Source organism: Plasmodium chabaudi, assembly GCF_900002335.3.
Source record: "Plasmodium chabaudi chabaudi strain AS genome assembly, chromosome: 14".
Taxonomy (NCBI): Eukaryota; Apicomplexa; class Aconoidasida; order Haemosporida; family Plasmodiidae; genus Plasmodium; species Plasmodium chabaudi.
In genome coordinates this window covers 1,544,847-1,568,417 of record NC_030114.2, presented here as the reverse complement: position 1 = coordinate 1,568,417, position 23,571 = coordinate 1,544,847, and the positions used below count along the sequence as shown (strand labels likewise).

General features: G+C 23.9%; 7 protein-coding genes across 7 annotated transcripts; 4 read left to right on the top strand and 3 right to left on the bottom strand.

Moving 5' to 3' along the window:
- Positions 1-1,367: 1,367 nt before the first annotated feature.
- On the top strand, positions 1,368-2,282 carry PCHAS_1443400 (proliferating cell nuclear antigen 2, putative; the record flags this gene model as incomplete). The annotated part of the gene is made up of 2 exons (XM_738162.1): positions 1,368-1,546; positions 1,667-2,282. The coding sequence occupies 2 exons, from the start codon at positions 1,368-1,370 to the stop codon at positions 2,280-2,282; spliced, it is 795 nt and encodes a 264-aa protein (XP_743255.1).
- A 764-nt stretch (positions 2,283-3,046) lies between these two features.
- PCHAS_1443300 (heptatricopeptide repeat and RAP domain-containing protein, putative) lies at positions 3,047-6,847 on the bottom strand (the record flags this gene model as incomplete). The annotated part of the gene is made up of 1 exon (XM_016799740.1): positions 3,047-6,847. One exon carries the CDS (start codon positions 6,845-6,847, stop codon positions 3,047-3,049), a length of 3,801 nt encoding a protein of 1,266 aa, XP_016654990.1.
- Positions 6,848-7,864: 1,017 nt separating this feature from the next.
- Positions 7,865-10,806, top strand: PCHAS_1443200 (conserved Plasmodium protein, unknown function; the record flags this gene model as incomplete). Its single annotated transcript, XM_016799739.1, has 5 exons — positions 7,865-8,074; positions 8,207-9,241; positions 9,357-10,429; positions 10,520-10,565; positions 10,768-10,806. The coding sequence occupies 5 exons, from the start codon at positions 7,865-7,867 to the stop codon at positions 10,804-10,806; spliced, it is 2,403 nt and encodes an 800-aa protein (XP_016654989.1).
- A 318-nt stretch (positions 10,807-11,124) lies between these two features.
- PCHAS_1443100 (haloacid dehalogenase-like hydrolase, putative) lies at positions 11,125-11,991 on the bottom strand (the record flags this gene model as incomplete). The annotated part of the gene is made up of 1 exon (XM_016799737.1): positions 11,125-11,991. The coding sequence occupies one exon, from the start codon at positions 11,989-11,991 to the stop codon at positions 11,125-11,127; it is 867 nt and encodes a 288-aa protein (XP_016654988.1).
- A 1,975-nt stretch (positions 11,992-13,966) lies between these two features.
- Positions 13,967-14,899, bottom strand: PCHAS_1443000 (haloacid dehalogenase-like hydrolase, putative; the record flags this gene model as incomplete). Its single annotated transcript, XM_732563.2, has 1 exon — positions 13,967-14,899. One exon carries the CDS (start codon positions 14,897-14,899, stop codon positions 13,967-13,969), a length of 933 nt encoding a protein of 310 aa, XP_737656.2.
- Positions 14,900-16,663: 1,764 nt separating this feature from the next.
- Positions 16,664-19,250, top strand: PCHAS_1442900 (conserved protein, unknown function; the record flags this gene model as incomplete). Its single annotated transcript, XM_739278.2, has 2 exons — positions 16,664-18,763; positions 18,963-19,250. The coding sequence occupies 2 exons, from the start codon at positions 16,664-16,666 to the stop codon at positions 19,248-19,250; spliced, it is 2,388 nt and encodes a 795-aa protein (XP_744371.2).
- Positions 19,251-21,418: 2,168 nt separating this feature from the next.
- PCHAS_1442800 (conserved Plasmodium protein, unknown function) lies at positions 21,419-23,533 on the top strand (the record flags this gene model as incomplete). The annotated part of the gene is made up of 1 exon (XM_739277.2): positions 21,419-23,533. One exon carries the CDS (start codon positions 21,419-21,421, stop codon positions 23,531-23,533), a length of 2,115 nt encoding a protein of 704 aa, XP_744370.2.
- Positions 23,534-23,571: the final 38 nt, after the last annotated feature.

Genomic DNA, 23,571 nt, shown 5'->3' with positions numbered 1-23,571 from the left:
TCATTAGTATATTATAATGTACATCAAAAATAGCACTAAACAAATTGGATAGAACAACTTTTTTTTTTTCAATATTTTACAAAAAAATTTATATGAAAGTTTTATAAACATATATGAAGTTATGTATTACAAACATATTAACAGTGATGTTGTAATAATATTATTTTTAACGAGAAAAAAGTAAATTTATTTTATAGTTAAATTATATCAATTTATGGGTTACAAAAAATAATTTTTTTCACAATTTATTCCTATGAATAACCACTTTAATTATTCCTTTAGCATATCGTTTATCTAAATCGCCAAATAAATGTATACTTCATATTATTAGGAAATATGTTTTTTTTCGAACTGAACAGGGATTATATTATGCCTTATATTGGTACTCCACACAATTCGATAAAAGAACAAAAAATTGGATACTTGTATATGTTTGCGTCTTATATATGCGGGCCTTAGCATGGCGAGTAGTATAATCTGCATATTGTTTTTCTTTTTTACTGATTATTGCTTGTTATATGGGAATACGTATTTAATTAGCAATAGAATAAGCACGGCTTTATTTGGTACATTCACAGTATTTTTTATTTTTCCATTATGAATACGCAACAAAATGTGTTAGCTTTATTTCTTCACATTTTCTTATCTCATTTTCAATATTAAAAAAATTAAAAACCCCAAAAAAAGCGAAAAAAGCAAAGAAAAATTTCAATGCAACGTAGACAATTTTTTAAGAATATTTTAACGATATTTAAACTATTATTTACGATAAATATTATTTAGGAAATTAGGTTGTTAATAATACAATTATAAATAATAAAAGAATGTTTTATAAAATTATACACATTTTTTGAGAGCTTAATAATGTTTAAAAATAATTTAATTCTACAATGAAAAAAATTCTTCGAAAAATTTTATGAAATGCAATATACACATAATATTATATATATATAATGCATATGTGTATGCAATGTATATAATGTATAATTTTTTAAACGCATCCAATGGCTTAATTTTTCTTAATTTAGTTTTTTAAATATCTTTTTACCATTTAATAAATAATTAAAATATATTTTTTGCTTTTAATTATGTTTTTTTAACTAGGGAATTTATATATTTTTATTATCATTTACTTTCTCTCGATATAATAAAACATAAATTGTGATTCACACATTTATGAACGTGTTATGAATTTATGTGCAAGCACACTAATATAATTCCAAGGATAAACTTATGAACTTTTTAAGCTAGCTATTTTTTTTCACTTTTATCAAGCAAAATAAAAAACTTATAAATAAGCAAACAAATAAAAAATATAATATACCGCATAATATATTCCCATTTAAGAGAAAAAAATATCAGGCAAAATGTTTGAATGCAGAATAGATGGCCAATTTTTTAAAAAGTTATTCGAAACTTTAAAAGATATATGTACAGAAGTAAACTTAGAATGTGATGAAAATGGAATTAAAATGCAATCGATGGATTGCAGTCATGTATCCTTAGTTGATTTGAATATCATGTCCGACTTTTTTCAACATTACAGGTTCTATACATTTTCTCAACCTTTTACACTAAAAATTATTATTTTGTCATAATACTTTACATTAATCCATTTCATTATTTTGTCTGAGTTCAAAATTTTTTTTTTTTTCATCCTTTTTAGATGTGATAAAAAATGTGTTTTAGGGATAAGCATAAATTTCATGTTGAAAATATTATCTGTGATAAAAGAAAAGTCTACCGTTTTTTTGTTTAAAGAAGATAATGAAAATGATGCAGTCTTAAATATAGGAATTATAGATGAAGAAGAACAATCTAGTACTGAAGATTCATTAGAAATCCAAGTTAAATTAATCAATACACAAAAGGAACATTTGGAAATACCTCAATCAGAATATCATTGTCAGTGTACAATGAAATCTAAAAAATTTCAAGAATTTACGAAATATTTAAATTCTATTGGAGATAATGTATCTATATCTATGAAAAAAGATACTATGATTTTAAGTACAACAGGTTCAGATATAAAAGTAACAAAACAATTTACAAATGATATGGCTGATATATCTATTACATGCTCAAAATACGTTTCACAAGAATTTGCAACACGATATTTGGTTATGTTTTCACGAGCTTCAGCTTTATCTGATGAAGTTTTAATTTCTCTTTCTCCAAATATTCCAGTGTCTATCAAATTTAATTTCAAACAGCAATTAACTGAATTACCTGACAATTCCCATTTGACCTTTTTCTTAGCCCCTAAAATTGGGGAATACTAAAAAGGTGCATAAAAGGGAAAGAGAAGACAAAAATAAAAAAAACTTATATATAAAAAGAAATTGACCAACATCTTTTCATCAATAAATTTATGGATACCTTTCACTTTTTAATACATTTCAATAAACATAATTTATATTTTATCTTTTAATTGAATGAAAATATATTACTAAAATGATATTTTTTTTTTTGAGTTAAGAACCGTTTTATTATTACTATAGCACTCATAAATTTTTGCTAAATATAAGTTTTGGACATTGTTCTTATTCTTTTTTTTTACCTTTTGTTAATAATGTTACATACATATACATATGTGTGTTTGGCATTATATTCTATCCACTTATTCCTATTAACATAAAATAATTTTGTCTTTAACTCAGCAAACGTTATAAATTTCTATAAGAAAAGGTACACCTTTTTTTAGGGTTCAAAAAAATGGCATGACATTGCACACTGTTTGAAGTGTATATAATTGCCATACAGTAATATACTTACATATACACATTTTCCTATTTCAAATGGTATTTCAATCTATATTTATATTTTTTCAAATGTTGACACATGAGATGCAAAGTGAATAGTATATGCGTGTTATTACGGTGTTACAAAAAAAAGAAAAAACAAAAAACAAACAAGCACAACAAACTATATGCTAACAAATGTAGTAGCATAAGCACAATGAATTACGACAAAACAAAATATGATGCGAATGAAAAATCTGCAAACAAATGTGCAAGCAAATGCCCAAACAAATTTAAGCCACTCTTCACGTTTCGATATCTGTTTTAGAACTCTGATCAGATAATTCGATGCACTCTTCAGTTTTATTATCCTTTCGGACGATGTTAAAATCATATTTCATTTTTCCATCTTTCCTGAGTTTTTTCATTATATTTTTTTGAAACTTATTTCGAGATTTTAGCTGATTGAGGAAAATGGTTTCTTCATCTATTGTGTAAAAATCTGGAATATTTTTTTCATCCTCGTGTTCGGCTTTCTCATTTTTATCAGTATTCTTAATGGTCATATCTTGATCCATTAAGTTGTCATTCGCTTCTTCTGTATGTGGCATATGCTCAGAGGCATTATTATTGGACCCCTGTTGATTAAATCCATTTTCATTACTCATGAAATATACAAAATCTTTTGGAGATACAGTATCTCGATTGATATGAAGAATCTTCTTAAAAATATGAATGGCATATAACAGTTTAGTTTTAAAATTATAACATTGATTCCATTCTTGGTATGGTATATGTATTATATTCCATCCAAATTTTTTTAAAATATAATTTTTTATTATTGAATTTAATGTTCTACTATAACTTTCTTTATAAAAATGAGATATGCCATCAACTTCTATGACAATATTTTTTGTTAGTAACTTTTCAATTACATTATATTTTTCTTTATATTCTTTTTTTACAACTACTTCATTTTCTAAGCCCTTTCGTTTATATATTACATTATCATTACTATGACTTAGTTCATTCATTTCGTCGTTAAAATTTAAATTAAATTTATTTTTTATATCGTTTTGCAAAAAATCTACAACAATATCTAATTGATATGGTCCAAAAATAACTTCACTCTTATGTTTAACACCAACTGCATTAAGATATCGAGAAATATTTCGATGCATTTTTGAGGATAATAAAACATAATCATCAATTTTAAGTTTTACATTTCTGCATTTGAAAAAAAAACTTTTTAAATAATTTGGAAATGAAAAATAGTTTGGAAAAAATGCACGTAAATATAAGTCTACTATTTGTAATTGATATATACTAATTAGTGATAATTTTTGCCTATATTTTTCATTTAAAATAAAAATTAAATTAAAAAAAATATTTAATTCGTTTTTAAAAAATTCTTCCTTATTTTTTAAAATCAAATTAGACGTATTTTCTCTCAATAAATGGTAAGTTCTATTATGTTTGCTATCATTGTTAACAACATTATCTTCATCATTTTTTTCGTCAGATGTGTGTATTTTACTACTCGTATTGGGCTTTATTTTTATTTTTTCATTTTGTTGATCTATTTGGTTGTTGGCAACATGTTTTATCTCATTCTTGTGCTCACTGACATTCAAATCGATGACAGAGGGGGTAGGACCTTTTTCTATGTTGGCATAATTCTGTAGTATGACCATATGAAAATAATAAATAAATGAAAAGACAAGATTAGTTAATTCTTTTTCATCAAATTCATGCATAAATGCAAATATTTTTTGAAATATAGAATCATAAAATGGTTTATAATAAAAACATAATTTTGTAAATGAATTAAAAAGTTGACAAACATTTGTTTTATTAAATTCGTAATTATTTATAAATATTATTTTTTGAACTTTATATAAAAATATTATATCTCTGTATAAAAAGTTTGATAATGAATAGCATACTAAAGATAAATCAGTTAAACTCAAATTGTGTATATTCATACTTAATATTTGTATCGATTTTTTAACAAATTTATAAGAATAGATTTTTAATTTACTAAATGAATATAATATTAATGCTATTTGAAATGGTTGCAATGAATCTATCTTTTCATTACATTCTTTAAGTAATAATTGATATATCTTTTTATCTTGAATTTTTAATTTAGTTAAACCATAAATCAAACTACTTAATGATTGATTTGATAATATCTCATTATTATTTTGTTTCTTTTTTCTAATTATGTAGCTAATGAAGTGTGTAAAATTTTTATGGTTTATTTTTGCTCTACTATAAGAATTGACAAATGTTGAAATGAAAAAAAAATCAAAATTATTTTTTTCTACCATTTCATTTGTTTTAAATAATAAAGAATTTGTATTTTTATTTATCATAATGTCTGAACAGGAGGTTGTTTGGCTTTTATCATTTTGTAATAATACATTATGTTCGTTTATTTTTTTTTTTTTTTGCATTTTTTTTATTTCACGAATTTTTTTCATTAAAGTGTTGTATAAAATGTTATATACTTTTTCGTCTTTTAATCCAACTTTACTAAATGAATATGCAAATTGCTGTAATGACAAAATATCAAATTTGTAGCATTGAAATTTAGATCCAATAGTAGATCTATATAAAAATTCATCTATTATATAAGTAAACAATGTTTTATTTTTTATATTTAATCGTACAAAAGAGTTAGCTAAGTTACTTAACTCTTTATTTTTAAATTTGTGGATTTTCATTATCGATTCATTAGCTAACTTATCAAATAACAATGTATTATCAATGTGTATTTGTGAATAAGCATGAGCTAAATTACTTAATGATTGAGGTGAAAATTTACAAATATTATTTATTATAAATGGAATTAAACAATTAAATGTTTCATTATTATAATATTCAAGCTTTATCAAAGCATTTAATATAACAGAAACATCTTTTGGTTTTAAAATTTTATTTTCTAATAAATCATTTTTATTTTCACATGCTTTTGTTAGCTTACATTCCGTTTCGTTTTCATTTAATTCGATTATTGCTTCATCATGTTTTGTGATATCATTCATTTCTGTTTCCGTCAATTTGTTTGTTCGAAAATTGGCGAGATAATCTTTATTCGGGTCGTTGTGCTCGATATGACTTGGCTCCAACTTTGAAGAAGACGAAGCCAAGGAGTGTGCTCCTAAATCTGTATTGGCTTTTACAACTTTCATTTTATTTTTGATTTGGTCGCATATGACCTTACATAGTTTATTATTTTTTTCGCCAATCTTAGCAAACGAGTTTAATATAATCGAAAGGTGATTAAATTCATATAAATGGATTTTTAAAATTACATTTTTTGTTATAGCATGACATAAAATTTTATCATGTTTATTCATTTTTACAAAACTGTAGAAAATAATAGTAGTGTCTTTTGGTGTATACATCATTATATTTTTTGCGATTATAGGCACACATTTTTTAAATATATGATCTATATGTTCTGGTGAATTTATTTTAAAATAGGAATATATAGATATAACTTCTCGAAAACACCAAGGTTTATTACAATTTGTTAGATTATTTAAAAATGTTTCTGATAATTTTTTTATTATATATATTGGCTTTGATTCTGAAAAGGTATATATTTGAAATAATTTACTGATACTTATAACATCAAAATTTTTATATATTCTTTTTATATGTTGATGTAATAATAAATTTAAATCCTTATCATTTTTTTTTAATATATTTAATGTTTTATATATTTTTACAATTTCATAAGGTAATAAACAACGAATATATTTTTTTGTACATTCAAATAAGTTATCTAAAAAATCACTTGGTAATTTATTTAATTCGGCTTTATTTCTCACAATTTTATAAATATTTAATATTTCATTTTTACTTTTTTTATTTAACTCATCTATATCAAAAGGTATATTTTTATATTCTATATTTAATGACAGTTCTTTATTATCAAATGGTATGACTGTAATTTTTCTGTATCTTGTATTATTCGAGCAAAACTCTTGGACCTTTCTCCTCATAATATTTACTATTACTTTACTTTCTTCATTTTGACAATACCTTATTCTATATCTATACCAAAGGCATAAATTTATCTTTCTTTGAAGCATATTTCTTTATTTAAAATTCATTATATTCTTGTCTTTTCGTTTTTTTGTATACAATATGATTGGTATATCACACATGCACATGTGTGTTAGTTACATTTTTATAAAAAAAAAACAAATTATCTTCGCTACAAACACATATACACCACTTTAGTATTCCTACTTTGGCTTGACATTTAGGGTTCTGTGTTTTTGTGCTCATATTGTTGCAAAAAAATTAATTATATATTTCCTACAACAAGTATGGCCTTATTGCTATACGCTAAATATTACTATGGTACACTTTCCAAATGAACCTATTTAGTGGTATTATATTGTATATAGAAAATTGTACATCATATAAAGAGGAAGAAAAGAATACTAACATAGGGGCATGTTGTATTTTATCAATGATCAAACTTATTCGTTCAATAAGTTTATAACACAAATATACATAAGTTTTAATATGTTTAATTTGTTTACATTTATTTTTTAATTATATTTTATAATAATACAATTTTACAAAATGAATAGATTAAATTTGATACAAATTAATAGCCAAATTTTTGAAAAAAAAAAAAAGGTATATATGTAGGTTAATTATTTTTTGTACCCTATTTTATATCCATATATATTTTTTTAAATATTTTTTTTCAGTGTAAAAAAATAAATATTCCAAAGATAAAAAAGATAAAGTGTAAAAACAAATAAGGTTGGTAATTTGTCGAGATAGGGAATTTCAAATTGGGGAATAGCAGGTATCCAATAAATTATTCATGTGTATACAATTTATTATACATATGTACATATTTATATTTACAATATAATATAAAAGATTGTCCCATAAAAAAAATGTATTATTAGATTTTTACAAAATATATTTTCCTAAAATAAAAAAAAAATAAAAAAATAACGAAAAAATGATAAAAATGCCAAGATAATGTATTTAGAAAAAAAGCGAATGATAACAATTATTGATATATGCCTATATATATAATTATATTGTGACATAAATATTCAAAAAATAATATTACTTAAATTATGAATATCAATAATGTGATAAAAAATGATCATACTGCTATAGTTAATAAAACGGATATACAAGAAGGGGAAATTTCATCAAAGGAAAGAAAACGGATTGAAACGGATGTACTAAATGAACAAACTAAAGAAGATAAAGAATTTAGAAGAACGAAATCCATTTCCACTTATTCACCAGCATATATATCTGATCCTGTATATCAATGGGAGGTATGCTAAAAACATAATAACTACTTAGATTAAACTACATATAAATATGTATGTGTATACATTTTAAACTTAAAATACGTAGGACATGTATATATGGGTATTCCTTTTTACACATTGTTTCACCTTTTGTAGGTTTCAAAGAATGATCGTATTTTTTATGACAAAATAAATGATTTTATAATACATCAAAATGTTTTAACGAAGGCTCTTTTAGTAACTGATATTAAAAAAACAGAAGAAAATTATAAAGGTGTGTATGTAAAATTTGACAAAAACTTGTGCGAACATATTTGCTTTTCAGCTAACAAAAGTTTTTTTCTTTATTATAGCATTAATCCAAATATAATAGAAATATCCGATATTTTAAATAATCATAATATATATTTAAGTGTAGAAATAAATAAATTAGATGAATGTGAAATATTAAGTGCATTTTGGTTAAATAATAATACATCGAAAGAGTTAAACGAAAATATAAGTAGTTCAGATTTTGTAGTAGTAACTAATAACTCTATAGAAATATTCAATATATCTTTTGATAATTTAATTATAAGTCCGTTAAAGAAACATTATATAAAATCTAAATATTCATGGTATAACGAGAATACATCTTATATAGCTTTATTATCGTCAACTAAGAATAATGTTATATTACCTTACTTATTAAATAATAATAATGCAATAAAACTTCCAAAAATCGAATTAAATTTAACCAAAACTGATAATATAAATAAAAATGATATTGAAATTATTATACTATATAATGAAACATATTGTATACATAAAGACTTTAAAAATGGAAGAATATCATTTCGATGTTTATCATCAACTGTCTATTTTGATTATGTCCTTGATTTATTTGCAAGTGGAATGATAGATACTTTTTGTATAAATAATTTATTTGGTGTTTTTAATTATATAAATGAACAAATCTATATATTTGATATTAAATATAAAAAAAAAAATTCAATTACTTCTCTAAATAATAATACTGTTAATATTTCCTACTTAACATCCCCCAAATCATTTAAAAGAAATATCAACTGCAATTATATTTTTTTTAAATCTCCGAACATAATCATTGATGCCCATTATGGAAATATATACAGCATAAATATTGACTATGACATACTAATGCTCCAGATTTGTCAGCACTTTTCGAACTTGGTGAGTATAGGGAGTACAAAAAAAAAAAAAAAAAAAATATCATTACCCAGTTCATCTATTGTTGTATGCCCCCTATATTATGTGTAAATTTCTTTTAATTTGTTTCCCTTCGTAGAGCACATCCGTTGACGTTTTGCTAAGAAGGCCACAGTGCAAAAAGCGAATAACAGAAATGTTTTTTTTAGCGCTAGAAAATTATATAAAAATAGAAGATTTCTTGACCATTGTAAATATAATAAATATTAATTATAGGAAACTGATTGAGCAATGTGCAAAGAAAGGTAAATGCTCTACAACTATAACAAGACAAAAAAATAAAATAATTCAACCATTAGATGAAGTTTTAAAAAATTTGGATGGTAAAACATTAATTACTGAGAAGGATATCGTTACAGAAGTTTTCCATCCGTTTATTGTAAAAAAATATAATTTAAGTAATAAAGAAACATTATTTAATTTTTCAATTAACTTTCTTGAAATGAAAAGGGATCGAAAAAAAAACAAGGGTAGCTTGATTAACAAGGGTGGCTTGATTAACAAGAATGGCGAAAAAGATATGAATTCAGAAGATGAAAAAAGAAAAGACAATATTAATGAGAAATTAAAACAAATCTCAAATTTTGTAAATACTAAAAACTCAAATGATAACATAATTAATTCGAATAATTCTGTTAGTATACAAAATAATAAAAAGGAAAACATTTATCATGAAGGTTTAAATTATTCCGAATTACAGAATACTTCACTATTTTTAATATACATATTAGAATATATGAAATCCTTGTTATATTTAAATATTATACCTAATAGGATCTTGCAAACTTTTATATTTGATGTTTGTATTTTTTTTAAGCAAGATAATTTCTTGAGGCAATTGCTTCAATTTTATGTTATATCTGATTCGATCGAAGTAACTAAAAGGTTATTTCATTATTGGCAGTTTACAAAATATGAATGGGCATATCAATTTTGTTTAGATATGTCTTTAAGATTAAAAGAATATGAAATGGTTGTGCATTTATTTTTATCTGCAAAAAAATATTTAAAAATTATCAAATTTTTACGAAATTACAACCTAACAGATTATCCAATTTCAGTTATTTTTCAAGCCATAGAAAATGATTTAGATGATCCGAAAAAATATACCATATTAAACAATGTCCTTTTTTCGCTAAATAAGTGGATAATGTACGTTTCATCATTTTTTAAACGAAAACTAAGTCTATTATAGTGTCCATAGATAGTTATTCACGCTTACATTTTTCTTTTCCCTTTTAGCGACTCCGACAAAGACCCCGTGAAGTATCCTTTCCCAAATCTACAGGTAAACAATTCTTTTCATAAATCGTCATTTACCTTATTTCATGAGAACGATCCTGCTATTTGTCCCCCGCACATATGCATGGGTTCGTAAAACTTGCATTAGCCCGACTGCACACAGAGATTCATGCCTGAGACGGTTCGTTCTTTACTTTTTGTTTACTCACGTATTTTCTTACTTCATTTGCACGCCTCACTATTCACAGAATTGCGAAAAGTGGGTTAGCCTAGTGGAAGAGACTTAAGAAGGGGATTCACATGGAGAGCATTCACATACAGAACATTTTTTATCGTATTTTATAAATTTTTTAGTTTTTTTTGTTTTTTTAATTTAATACGTAAAAAAGTACATACACACATATTTTTTTGTACGCTTTTTTACAAAGACAACATTTCATTTTTGTATATAAAACACAACGCATTCGATAAAATAAGATAATTTATGCGGTGCAAAATATTAACAAAAAATGTATAATCTATACATTTTTAATGGAAAAAATAGATTTCTCATAAATTTATAATGTATAATAAAATTTTGAATTTTAATTAAATATACAATGTATTTATTTTTTAAGTTCAAATACTTTTTTTAGTAAATAAGCAACAGCACCTTCTTTATGAGATACGGGAAGAATGCATTTTGCATGAGCTTTTGCTGAATCAGTTGCATTTGCTACAACAAAAGAATATTTAAAATTGGATAGCATAGCTATATCATTTTCTGCATCTCCTACTACTAAAACTTGATCATTGGAAATATTATAATGTGATAACAAATAATTAATACCTGTAAATTTGTCATGACCTAATTTTGTTACTTCTGCATGTCCATTATATGTTGTAAATATGGTTAATTTTTTTGAAAACCTTTTCTTTAAGTTATCTATAACTTGTTTTGATTCAGATGGATCTAATACTATCATAAGTTTATTCATGGTTTTATATTTTAACAACTCATTATGTCTAATAATTATACTTCTATTTTCACTATAAGTTTTTTGTAAAAAATCTGCATATTTATTATCTTCAGTAACATAGTTTGATTCTCCTCGATGAAAAATTGTTTGGTTAACTAAGTTTTCTTCAACAAGGTAATTTATTAATTCTGCATAAATATCAGTTTGAATAGTTTCATCAAGTAAGGTATATCCAATTTGATCATATACTATAGTACCATTAATATACACTCCTGGCATACCATAAAAGTTCATTGTTTTTAAATTTTCTTCACCAAAGGCACTTAAAATACCAACCTTTGACCTCCCTGTACATATACTTACCATATACCCTCTTTCAATAGCCTCTTTAATTGCTTCTATATTTTCTTTAGGTACTTTTATATCCTTATCTACAAATAACGTACCATCAAAGTCGATCAAGAGTAATTTAATATCAGCACCCTTTAAAGTTTCTTCGACACTCTTACCCATTTTTGAAAAATTATTTATTTTTATTATACAAAAAATAGACCTTAAAATCCTTATGATAAATAACTATATAAAGTTAGAATATCAAATAAATGCTTATATGATCTATATAGGAAAAAATAATGTGTACTAAAAAAATACAGTATATTTTTTTTAGCTGAAGTAAATTATGTAGAAATTATAATAAAGTAAAAAAAGAACGTATAATAATTGTAAAAAATTAATTATAAATACGTTTTTATTTTTTAAGATTCCTATATAAACAATATTAAAATTTGTACAGGATCCTTATTATAAACTATCATAAATGTATATATTTATAATAATATTATTAAATAACATGAAAATACACAAAAAAGTTTAAAGTAAAAAATATTATATGCATGTATAGTTAATTTTATTTTATTTTTTTTAAACATTCAAGCAATGCACAGAAAAATAAGCAAAATTAAATAGGAAATATTATATGTAGTTAAACAAAAAAATTAAATTAATAGGTAAAATCCCTTATGAAATATTAAGCACACATTTATATAGTTTTTTATATCATCGAATATGCTTTCTATTTTTGCCGTACATAACATATATTAAAAGGATTAATATAGAAAGCTATATAAATTAAAAAACTAGTTATGCACATAATAAAAAACGAGGATATTTTATATGTATATATACTAAACAAAAGGGAAAAATATAAAATGGAATTGTAAAGAAAATTATTTTTTTTATGTTCTATTCTTTTTTCCACCTTGCAATATAACTATATTAAAGAAAATTAAATGTGTTATCTTTCGATTAGTGCAAAAAATTATACAATAAAAGGTGGAAAATAAACCAAAAAATATATAGAAATATTTACTATATAAAATTTTATAATACTTTATTTGCAAGTATAACAGTATGCTTTATATAAACCATTTTCACATAATAAATTTGAAAATACTAGTACATTAGGATTGCGATATTATTTTATTATCGTTTTTCCCTCTCGTTATTTCTATATATTCTACGCCGTTCTACGCATTTCTACGTATATCTACATATATCTTAACTATTCCTTTCTAGTTTTTATATGTGTGATATTATTAATTTTGCTACTACCCTATTATTTACTTTCTTTTATTCTGCTCATTCTCTTTCGGTTTTTTACCACGACAATTCTAATACGCAAATTGAATAAACCACATGAAATGCTAAAAATGTAGTACTATTGATAATAACAAAACTAGTAGTGCAAACTTAGTTTCCTATTTAAGATGGTCAATGTATAGAAACATTTTATGAACAGTAATCAGTAGCGATTGCTAATTATGGTGATTATGTGTTAAGCTTTTTATACAATTTTAATTTACTCTTTCCTCATGTTTACTATTTTATGCAAATTCAAGCACATATATAGATTAAGTTAAAAGAGAAAAGGTAAAATATACAAGAGAAATAATTTATATGCTCTTCTTGGCGTGTGCATAAAATGGTATTTCATTGGTTTTAGTTGTTTTTTTTGTATTTTTTGAAATGTTAATATAAGATAAACTACTTCATAATGCATACACTACACATGTAATATATTTTACCAATACATATGCGTATGTAGAAAAATATACTTTTTAACAATTTTTATGCATAATAATGGATTTAAAAAATTATGAATAAAAAAATAAAAATGAAAGGGCATATTTTTACGACAACATAATAGTATTGGTTTATGTCTTTGGGTGTATACTAAGGGATCATAGGAAAATGATATGAAAAACGGGGATAATATACAAGATAAAATAACTAATTTACATATGGCTTACCTAATATGATCCTTAAAAATGAAGGATATACATATTTTTAATTCTTGGTACAAATATAGAAAATGTTTTCATATTTGCAAATTTTATTTATATTGCCTACTTTATATGGGCAATGGTAAAACCCCTTTTGATTAGTCCCCTGCAATCATAAAAAATGAATGTTGTGTAATTATATGTTTTTATAATTGCTTTCCTTTAATAGCTTTGTATATTATATTAGCTATAGCATTCTGATTGTTTGTGTGTGTACAAATACAACGAGCTGCTTTAAGAGCACCATAAGTCGAATTTTTAACTGCCACTGAATATCCTGTTGATGCTAACAACTCTATATCATTTGTGTCATTTCCTATTGATAATATTTCATTTACATGTACATTATAAAGTTTTGAAATATAATTAAGTCCATATATTTTTGAAGTATTTAAAGGGGATAATACTAATTTATTATTACTTCCTGGAATATATATCTTATAATAATTATCTAATTCGGCATGTAAGGTATTTAATGTATCATTGTTAATGTCTTGATTTTCATATAATTGATTATATATTTCGATTGATATAATATCACCAATAGTAAATAGATCTCTAGCATTATTTAATATTATAGGTGTATAATCTTTATTGTTTACTTTTGCATATTTGATTGAGGATTTTATTTTTATTTCATCATCGGTATCTATATAAGCATCTTCATGTTGTATATTATCATTTATATTTAGAACATATGCTGAATCTACTGTTAAAAAAACAGCATTTTCTAAAATATTATGAGATGATAAAGCATATAATATTAATTCTAAATCAAAAAAAGAAAATTTTCTTAATACAGTTTTATATCCCTTTAAATATGCATATGCTCCATGAGAATATATTCCATCCATTTTATCTAAATTAAAATTTTGAATTTGTTTTTGTGTAAACATTTTCATAGCATATGGATATAATCTACCAGTAGCTAATATAACTTTAATTCCTAATTTATTTGCCAAACGAATTGCATTTAAATTTATGTCACTTATTTTTCCATTATCATCTGCTAATGTTCCATCGATATCGATAGCTATTAATTTTATTTTGTTATTATATAATAAATCATTCAAACACATAACAGATTCTTTATATTTTAATAAATTGGAATATCTCTTCTTAATAAATACGTCTCCATATAATCTACTTTTCGGATTCAAAAAAAAAAAGACGATCGAAGTGATCCTTCATTTATGGGCACAAAAAAAGTGCAAACCAAAAACAGTAAAAAAATTGATGCCTTCGAAAAAGTTGTCATTTTGGTAGATATAGAAAGTGTGTTAAGAAATAAACAGAATAAAGCCAAATATGTGGATAAAAAATTAATCGAACTTTAAGAAAGTTGCAAAGTTGTAAAGTTGTAAAGTTGTAAAAATGTAAATGTAAATATAATTCAGATAATAAAATATATTTAAAAATAAAACATATTTAAATTAAAACATATTTAAATTAAAACATATTTAAATTAAAACATATTTAAAATTAAAACGCATTTAAATTAAAACATAATTTAATAAAATACATTTTTCATGGCTGCTACGTATGCTTGCTTTATTTAACGCATGCAAAAGACAAATTAATTATCTTTCGCAAGCTGCATCCCCTAGAGTGGGCATATAATATAATAAAAAATTTTCCTCCTATTATTTTCTAAATGCCACCATATATTTTCTTTAAAATCGCATGTAGAAATATATGCATTCCTGAGTTATAAGAAATAGATAAGTCATAATAATAAAACACATATAAGCATATATGCTTGGGATGATGGAACTTATATTTCCTTTTTATAAAATGTTTAAATAGTTATGTATCATTAAAATTGGGGTTTATAAGTCATTTCAAATATTTTGTAAAAAAAAAATATTATATATATTTTCCACATTCTTAGTATACAGATTTATGTGTGTATACAGTACAACTATGTATTCTTTGATTATGCAATTTGAAAAACACCGACCTTTAATCAAAGCCGCTACATTTTTTCTTTTTCAGTTTACGAATGTAAGAGATAAAAAGAACGAAACACTAAAGCAAAGTTATACATGTGAATAGTATTCTAATTCATATTAGCATTTTTCATATTTAATTAAATGTAAAGAGACACATCCTTCCCACAAAAAATAAAAATTATAATAAATAAATTTTCCACCCTTTTTAAACAATTTTCCCTTACATATATTGCATATATATGTGTATGTAGGAAAATTCTATTCATCATCTATTTATTTATTGATCTATCCCATATGCAAACTTAATCAATGACATATACTTCTTTAATATAACCTCCAAAGGTATAGAGCATGAATTAATAAAAATGACTATGACCAAAAATATGAGTTCGAAATGATTTATACAAAATTTGGAAAAAGGAAAAATAATTAGAATGGTGTAACTATAGGTATCTTTCTTATGTTAAGCATTTTCATTTTATTCGTTTTTTGTGGTTCCTATTTTTTATATACCTTCACATTATCTTCTACGCTCCCACCGGTTTTCATGCATTTTTTATCCCTTCAACTTACATATATTTAATTAAATTACATATAAATATTTATAAAAGTATTGATATCCATCATTTATGTCATTTACTTTATTCGGTACATTTTTAATCATACTATATATGGTATATAGCTAGGTAAAAAACAACGGTCAAAAAAAAAAAAAAATGAGAAAATGTATATATAAATAATATACATTTTGAGATAACTAAATAAAGTTTTAGGGATGAAAAGGAGTTAAAAAAAAAGCTAGTAAATAAAATAGAAATTAAGAAATGAGAATAAATGAAGAAAATGTAAAGGAGGGGAAAAACATATGCAAAGTATGAAAAGAGCAAAAAAATGATGCCTTTAAAGTTTGGATTTATTACAATTAAAAAACGAAACTTTAGTATATATAATTTTTTTATATCAATACGAAAAGGAGGAGAAACAGTTTTAAAAAATGACATAAAATATGTGTATATTCGTGACTTAATAAGTTATGAAAAAGAAAGAAAAGAAAAATATCCAAATGAGAAAAAGGTAAAACATTTAATAAAAATAACAAAAGTTAATGGTGGGGTCCAATTAAGATGTTCAATGTCTTTCATTTATTTATTAACTTTAAAATGTAAATATATTGAAAGTATATGGCTTAACATAGCTAAGAATACACCATGTACATCCTTAACATGTTTAGAGAGTACTCTTAAAAATATAGAATGGCATAAGTTTATAAAATCAAGCTATTTAAAAAATGTACCATTAAAAATAACATCTGTCAAATCGAAACTATTCGATGTTCCTTCCATTCGAGGTACTATATATAAATACATAAACAGTCTAGTTGATAGTCATGAAAGTAGTAGTGAAAATAACTCAATTGATGAAAGGAAAAGTAAATTGGAAAATGTGTGGAATTTATTAGCTATTCATATTGAAAATAATATATGCAATGTTGATTTAAAATTTTCTGGTAAATTGTCCCCTCGATTTTATGAATATGGATATATAAAGGAACTAGATAATGTCCAAAATTTTGAAAAATATCAAAATGTTAATTTCTTTTCACTTTTTAACAATAATTATAAAATAAAAGATGAAAAAATGAAAAATATTGTAAATGATAATGTTCCTTTTTGGTCTATATCAGAAGAAAAAAAAAAAATAAAAATAGATCATGAGAATATTGAAAAAGGAGAACAATTCAACTTTTATAAGTACTCAGGATTTAGTGACCAATTTAATTCCCAACATTTTCAAAATAACTCCATTGAGAGTGATCCTAACTTAAGCCCATTTCCAGTGTCAAAGGAAAAAGAATACCTCAAAAATGAACAACCAGAAGAGTCCACTTTTAAGTATAATGATACAAGTGCAGAAAATGTAGATGGTATAAGAGAAGTTGAGAATAATATAGATAAATTATCATGTGATAGTGTAACAAGCAATATTGGAAATAATATGGAGAATGATGAAAATAAAGCGTTAAGAGAATGTAATGAAGGCATAAACTGCGTAAAAGATAATACAAATAATAATCATATCATTAAATATTTAAATGATATGGAGATAAAACGAATGAATTATTACAATAATAATTTTTTTTTAAGCGATGATTGTTATGATACGGCTAGTTGTATATATTCATTAATTATTCATAAATGTTTAAAAAATATAAAAAATGTTAATGTCATATGGGACCCATTTTGTTCAAATGGAAATATAATATTTGAATTAGTATATTATTTGTTAAATATTCCTTTATATAATGAAAATGAGGTTCTACCATTTATGAATTTAAAAATATTTAATCATAATGAGTTTTCAACTATATATAATTTTGTTATGGATAATTTGAATAACAAATTTAATAATAATGTGCAATTAGTAGGGACTGATAATAGAAGTATTATGATTTCCCAATGCAAAAAAAACTTGGTTAGATATAAATTATATTATAAAGACATTCTTAATAAGGTAAAAAATAAAAAGGATACCCACAACATAAAGGAAGAAAACAATATAGTTCATTCAAGTAATATAAAAAGAAATTCTTTTCTAAAAAATGTTTTAAAAGATGATTTGGAAGAAGAATACAAAGAATCAGAATATTTAGATGAAACTTTTTTTGAAGAAGATTTTGATTCTAACCTAGGAAAGGACATGGATATGATGTTGCTAAGAATGGATGATACCAAGGAACAAACACATTGTAAACAAAATGAGAGGGACCCAAAAAATATAGAATCACTCCAAAATAAAACATTACAAGCCGATGATTTAAAAATATCAGCACCAGGTGTAGATACTATATCTTTATCAACCAAAGAAGATAAAGAATATAATTTGGACTTCCCTTTTGATATTTCTTTTCATAAGGCCCATTTTTTCAATGTGGCTCCTTTTATAAAAAACGCCATAATTATAACGAAAATTCCTCATTTTAGCTTTTCCAAGGTATTTATATTAAAATTGCAAAGAATATATATATATGCCTTTATAGTGACATTGCTTTATATTTTGCTAAGATCTATAGCATACTATTATTGCTTGCTCGTAATGACATATCCGTATTTTGCTACGCATTTTTGCAAAAATATAATTATTTTTATTGCATGTACATATATATAATGACTAATGTTTTTATTATTTACAGGAGTTAGGAATTAACAAAAAAACATTTACATTGTTTGAACAATTTGACCACATGCTAAGTTCTAAAAACGATTGGAAAGGTGTGTATGTTTTAGTAAGAAATAAAGCTTTCTTAAATAAATCAAAATTAGAATGGAACAGAATATTATCAATCAACGATTCAAAAGGCCGAGATTTAACTTTATTAAGTTGGACTGGGCGAAGAAAAACCTTATATTCCATGTCAGCTGAAGATGACAAATTGAAAGAGTTGGAAAAATTCAGCAACCAACTGAAATTTGATTATTAAAATAATAGTATAATAAGGAATATATTAAATTATAGTATACAAAAAAAGAGAATACACCAATAAACATATTGTAATTTTTTAAGTGTTACACCAAATAATTTGTTTATATATATGTTTTAATATTTGCATATACGAAAAGATTATAAACATGCTTATTCATATATGAGAGAAAAAAATGTGAAATGCATTTTTTGTCATTTGCTCTTTTATTAATTTCTGCATTTTTTTTGTTATTTTCATACATTAAGCTAAATTTGTATGCATGCTTTTTATTTAATTTTTTTAATTTCAGTGTTTCCATAATAAACAATTTTACAAACATTGTATTATGTAAAAAAAAAAATTTTAATTTAAAAATTGGTAGAGCATATGCATTAAACTGGTTTATATTATATTTATATTACACCATCATAAAGTGATAAATATGTTATTCTCAATAATAAATGGCCCCATCTATATTATGAATCCTCATGCAATAACATAATTAAGCTTGTGGAAAATAAAAAAAAAAAAAAAATATATCAAAAGGAGAATACAGGAGGTGATGGTAATGAGAGATACAAATAATAAGTAGTAACATAAGGAAATACTAAAGCTACCATAGCCTTTTAGATTTTTACATGCACATTTCAGGAAATACATGAACAAACTAGACGATTTGGAACAAAAAAAAAAAACTAGCTATATAATTTTTTTTTTTTTTTTTTTTTTTTTTTGTAACATTTCCTTATATAGGGGCTTTTCCAAAATAGAATTTTCACATTTAGTTATTTTGACCACTATAAATCTTTAATTTTGTTGTTCATTATATTTATAATTTTTTTGTTTACATTTTATAAAACAAATTTTTTTTTCTTTTTTTTTTAATAAATAAATAATATATTTTTTATTTTATTATTTATTTTTTTATATTTTAATATTATTTTTTAAATTTATTTTATTATATTTTTTAATTTATTATTTTATTAATTATTATTTTTAATTATTTTTTTGTTACATTTTCTTGTGTAGTAATGAAGAATTACTCCAATGTGTATGCTATCTTTATTTAGTCACAAATATGACAAATTAAAATAATGATGCAAATGATTTGAATATATATATGTTACATAATTATATAAGGTTAAGCGCAGAGGGAAAGGGAACTCATTATAACCTATCTATATATATCGTAGGGTAAGCTGGCATGTGAGCTATTAAGAATATGCTTGCATATTGTAAAGAGCCAGGCTTATACATATATATATGCGCAATACACGAATATACATTAAGAGTAGTATAATTAGTGATAGTATAACTAGTTGCTACTTCTCTAATAATAGCCTCGGGGGTATCGCAATTTGGTAAGTAAATCAAGGGTAGACAGAGATTGCTTTATAACTACCCCGATATTACAAAATACTAAGAGATACCCTTGATACTCCCCGAGGTTGTCATAGAAGGCATATATGCACGGGTTTCGAAAGGCATACCATAAGAGGTATCTGCTGATAATCCAAGGATAATCCAGGGTGCATAATACTGGCGCATCACAGGGCGTGTGCATGCTTTGGACTTAACCATTAAGGGACGTACTGAACCTTTTGGTTTTGAATTAATCATTAAGGGGCATGCTGCATGTTTTGGAAATATTAGGGAGCGTGCTGAACATTTTTGAAATTATTAGGGGACGTGCTGAACATTTTTGAAATTATTAGGGGACGTGCTGAACATTTTTGAAATTATTAGGGGACGTGCTGAACATTTTTGAAATTATTAGGGGACGTGCTGAACATTTTTGAAATTATTAGGGGACGTGCTGAACATTTTTGAAATTATTAGGGGACGTGCTGAACATTTTTGAAATTATTAGGGGACGTGCTGAATGTTTTTGAAATTATTAGGGGACTTGTTGAGCGTTTTGAGGATAACCTGTAAACGGGATATCTAAAAATATATAAAAAGTATGATATAGCCATAATAAATGCCAGAAATATGGTTGTAAATCCCATAAATATTATAGTATCATTGAAAGATAGAATATCATAAAAATGATTGAGCATGTTAACCATCAGAGTTGTTAAACATATAACCATGTTATATAGAAATTCAGCAGCCATAGAAACTATATTTCCCATGGTTGATTAATATATATTTTTCCTATTTTATGTTATTATAAAATTAAAAAAATGATTTTTAATAATAGGAAAAGAGCGAAAAAAAAAAATGGAATATATATATGTGCAATTTTTCTTATCCTTTCCTTAATAGTTGAAATAAACGAATGTGTAATAAAAAATAATTACAACAATAAATATGCATCGATTGGTTTGAAGCCAAATAATTTTTTCGAATGCTCAAATTTGAATACAAGAATAAGAGACAAAACGAATTATTTTCCAATGTATAACCCCCAAAAAAAAAGAAGGAAAATCGCAAAAAACGAAAGATCACAATTTTTCTTTTTAAACAATATATTTCAAATTAATGAAAATGATACTAGAGAGAAGCTAAATAGTTTGTGGATAAAAAAAGGGTGTAATGTTTCTGATTATAAACGGAAAAATATAAAGATAAATAAGAATAGAATTATTCCAATTAAATTTTTGACATATGTAGAAAAACAAATAAATGGAAAACCTATGGAGATAAAGGGAACATGCACTAGTGAAAATAGTGTTGATATACAAAATGAAAATGGTATAATTACAAAAAGCTATGACTTAATAAAACATATAAATTATGATTTTAAAGAAGAATGTAATGATATAATGATAAGGACGGGAAATTTTTTAGAGGTTTCTCCTAATTTAATATTTAAATTTGTTTGTGTAAAATTAAATAAATTATTTACAAATTTATACACATATGATAATGAAAATACTCCCTTTTGTAGTACTGAACATACATTAAACATAACAGAAGATGTTATAAAACATAATAAATTTAAAATATATAGTGTCTTGGGTTTAAAAATACTGCAATTATTTTTAATTAAATATTTGAGAAGTATTAAATTATGTATTCCCATAGAAGTCCGAAAAAGATATATTTATGATTTTCTAAAAATTGAATATATATCCAAAATATATGATGAAAAATATAATTTGATTGACATGAATATTTTTAACAATATTTCAGACAAACTGAAAGCTAAACTTATATATCTTTATATATCATTATACCCCCAAGATGTTCCAAATGTTTTAATAAAAATATTTAAAGTAGCTAATTACAAAAGTGAAGATGAACTATTATATAAATATATTATGAAATCACAATTTACATCAAGAGGTGGAAAAAGGTTTCATAAAAATATATCGAAAGAATATAAAAAAATATTTTGTGTAGAACCTCTAATAAAAAAACATCCTTGTGAAAATGATATATTATGGAACCGATTCTTTTCTATAATTAAAAAGCATAATCCAGATGTGGTTAATTCTAAAAAAATTTTAAGAGAAACCTATCGTTTGGTTTTTAGTAAAATCAATTTTGCAAATGATCAAATAGTTCAGTTGTTTGAAAATAAGGGTTTCCATATTTTTAGTGATCTACCATCAAGTTCTAATATCGAGAATAATGAAAATAAGGATGATACTTTTGGAAAAACTCAAATAGGTGGTTCAAACGATATTTACGATAACAATTCCCAAAATGAAGAGATAATATCCGAACGGGAAAAAAAAAAAGTTGAAATTAAAAAGAAATTAAAAATTGGACATGAAAGAAAAACATGTGTAATAAACTATATTACCAATTTACAAAGTTTTATTCTTGATTATATAGAAAAAAATAAAACTATATATCATAATTTTTATGATTTAAAGAAAAATATAAATATGCCCAAAAATGCGCAATATGATGATAGTATATCTAGTAATACGAATATTTTTCATTTTACAAAATTGGATGATATAAATAATTCAAATTTGAATGGTTCAAATAATCAGATAAATAACGATCTCACATTCGAAAGGAAACCAGAAAATGATGAAAACCTGAATGCAGATTCTTCTGCTTCAACTAATAGCACAAAATTTGTTATTCAATCAAGCTTTCTAAATAAGAAAAAAAAAAAAAAAAATACTGATGATGATACAACAAAGGAAGCATCACCTCCTAAAACAGATGCTGAAATTTATTGTGATGAAATAGTAAATAATACAATAGATAATATATTAGATATAATGATTCAAAACTCCGGTTTTGGGAATATAAAAATATTATTAGGAATATATAATTCTTTACAAAATAATAAGAATTTTAAACTAATTAATTTTAAAAATGCATTTGATAGATAAACTACATAAGTTTATGAGAATATATCAAAATGCACAAG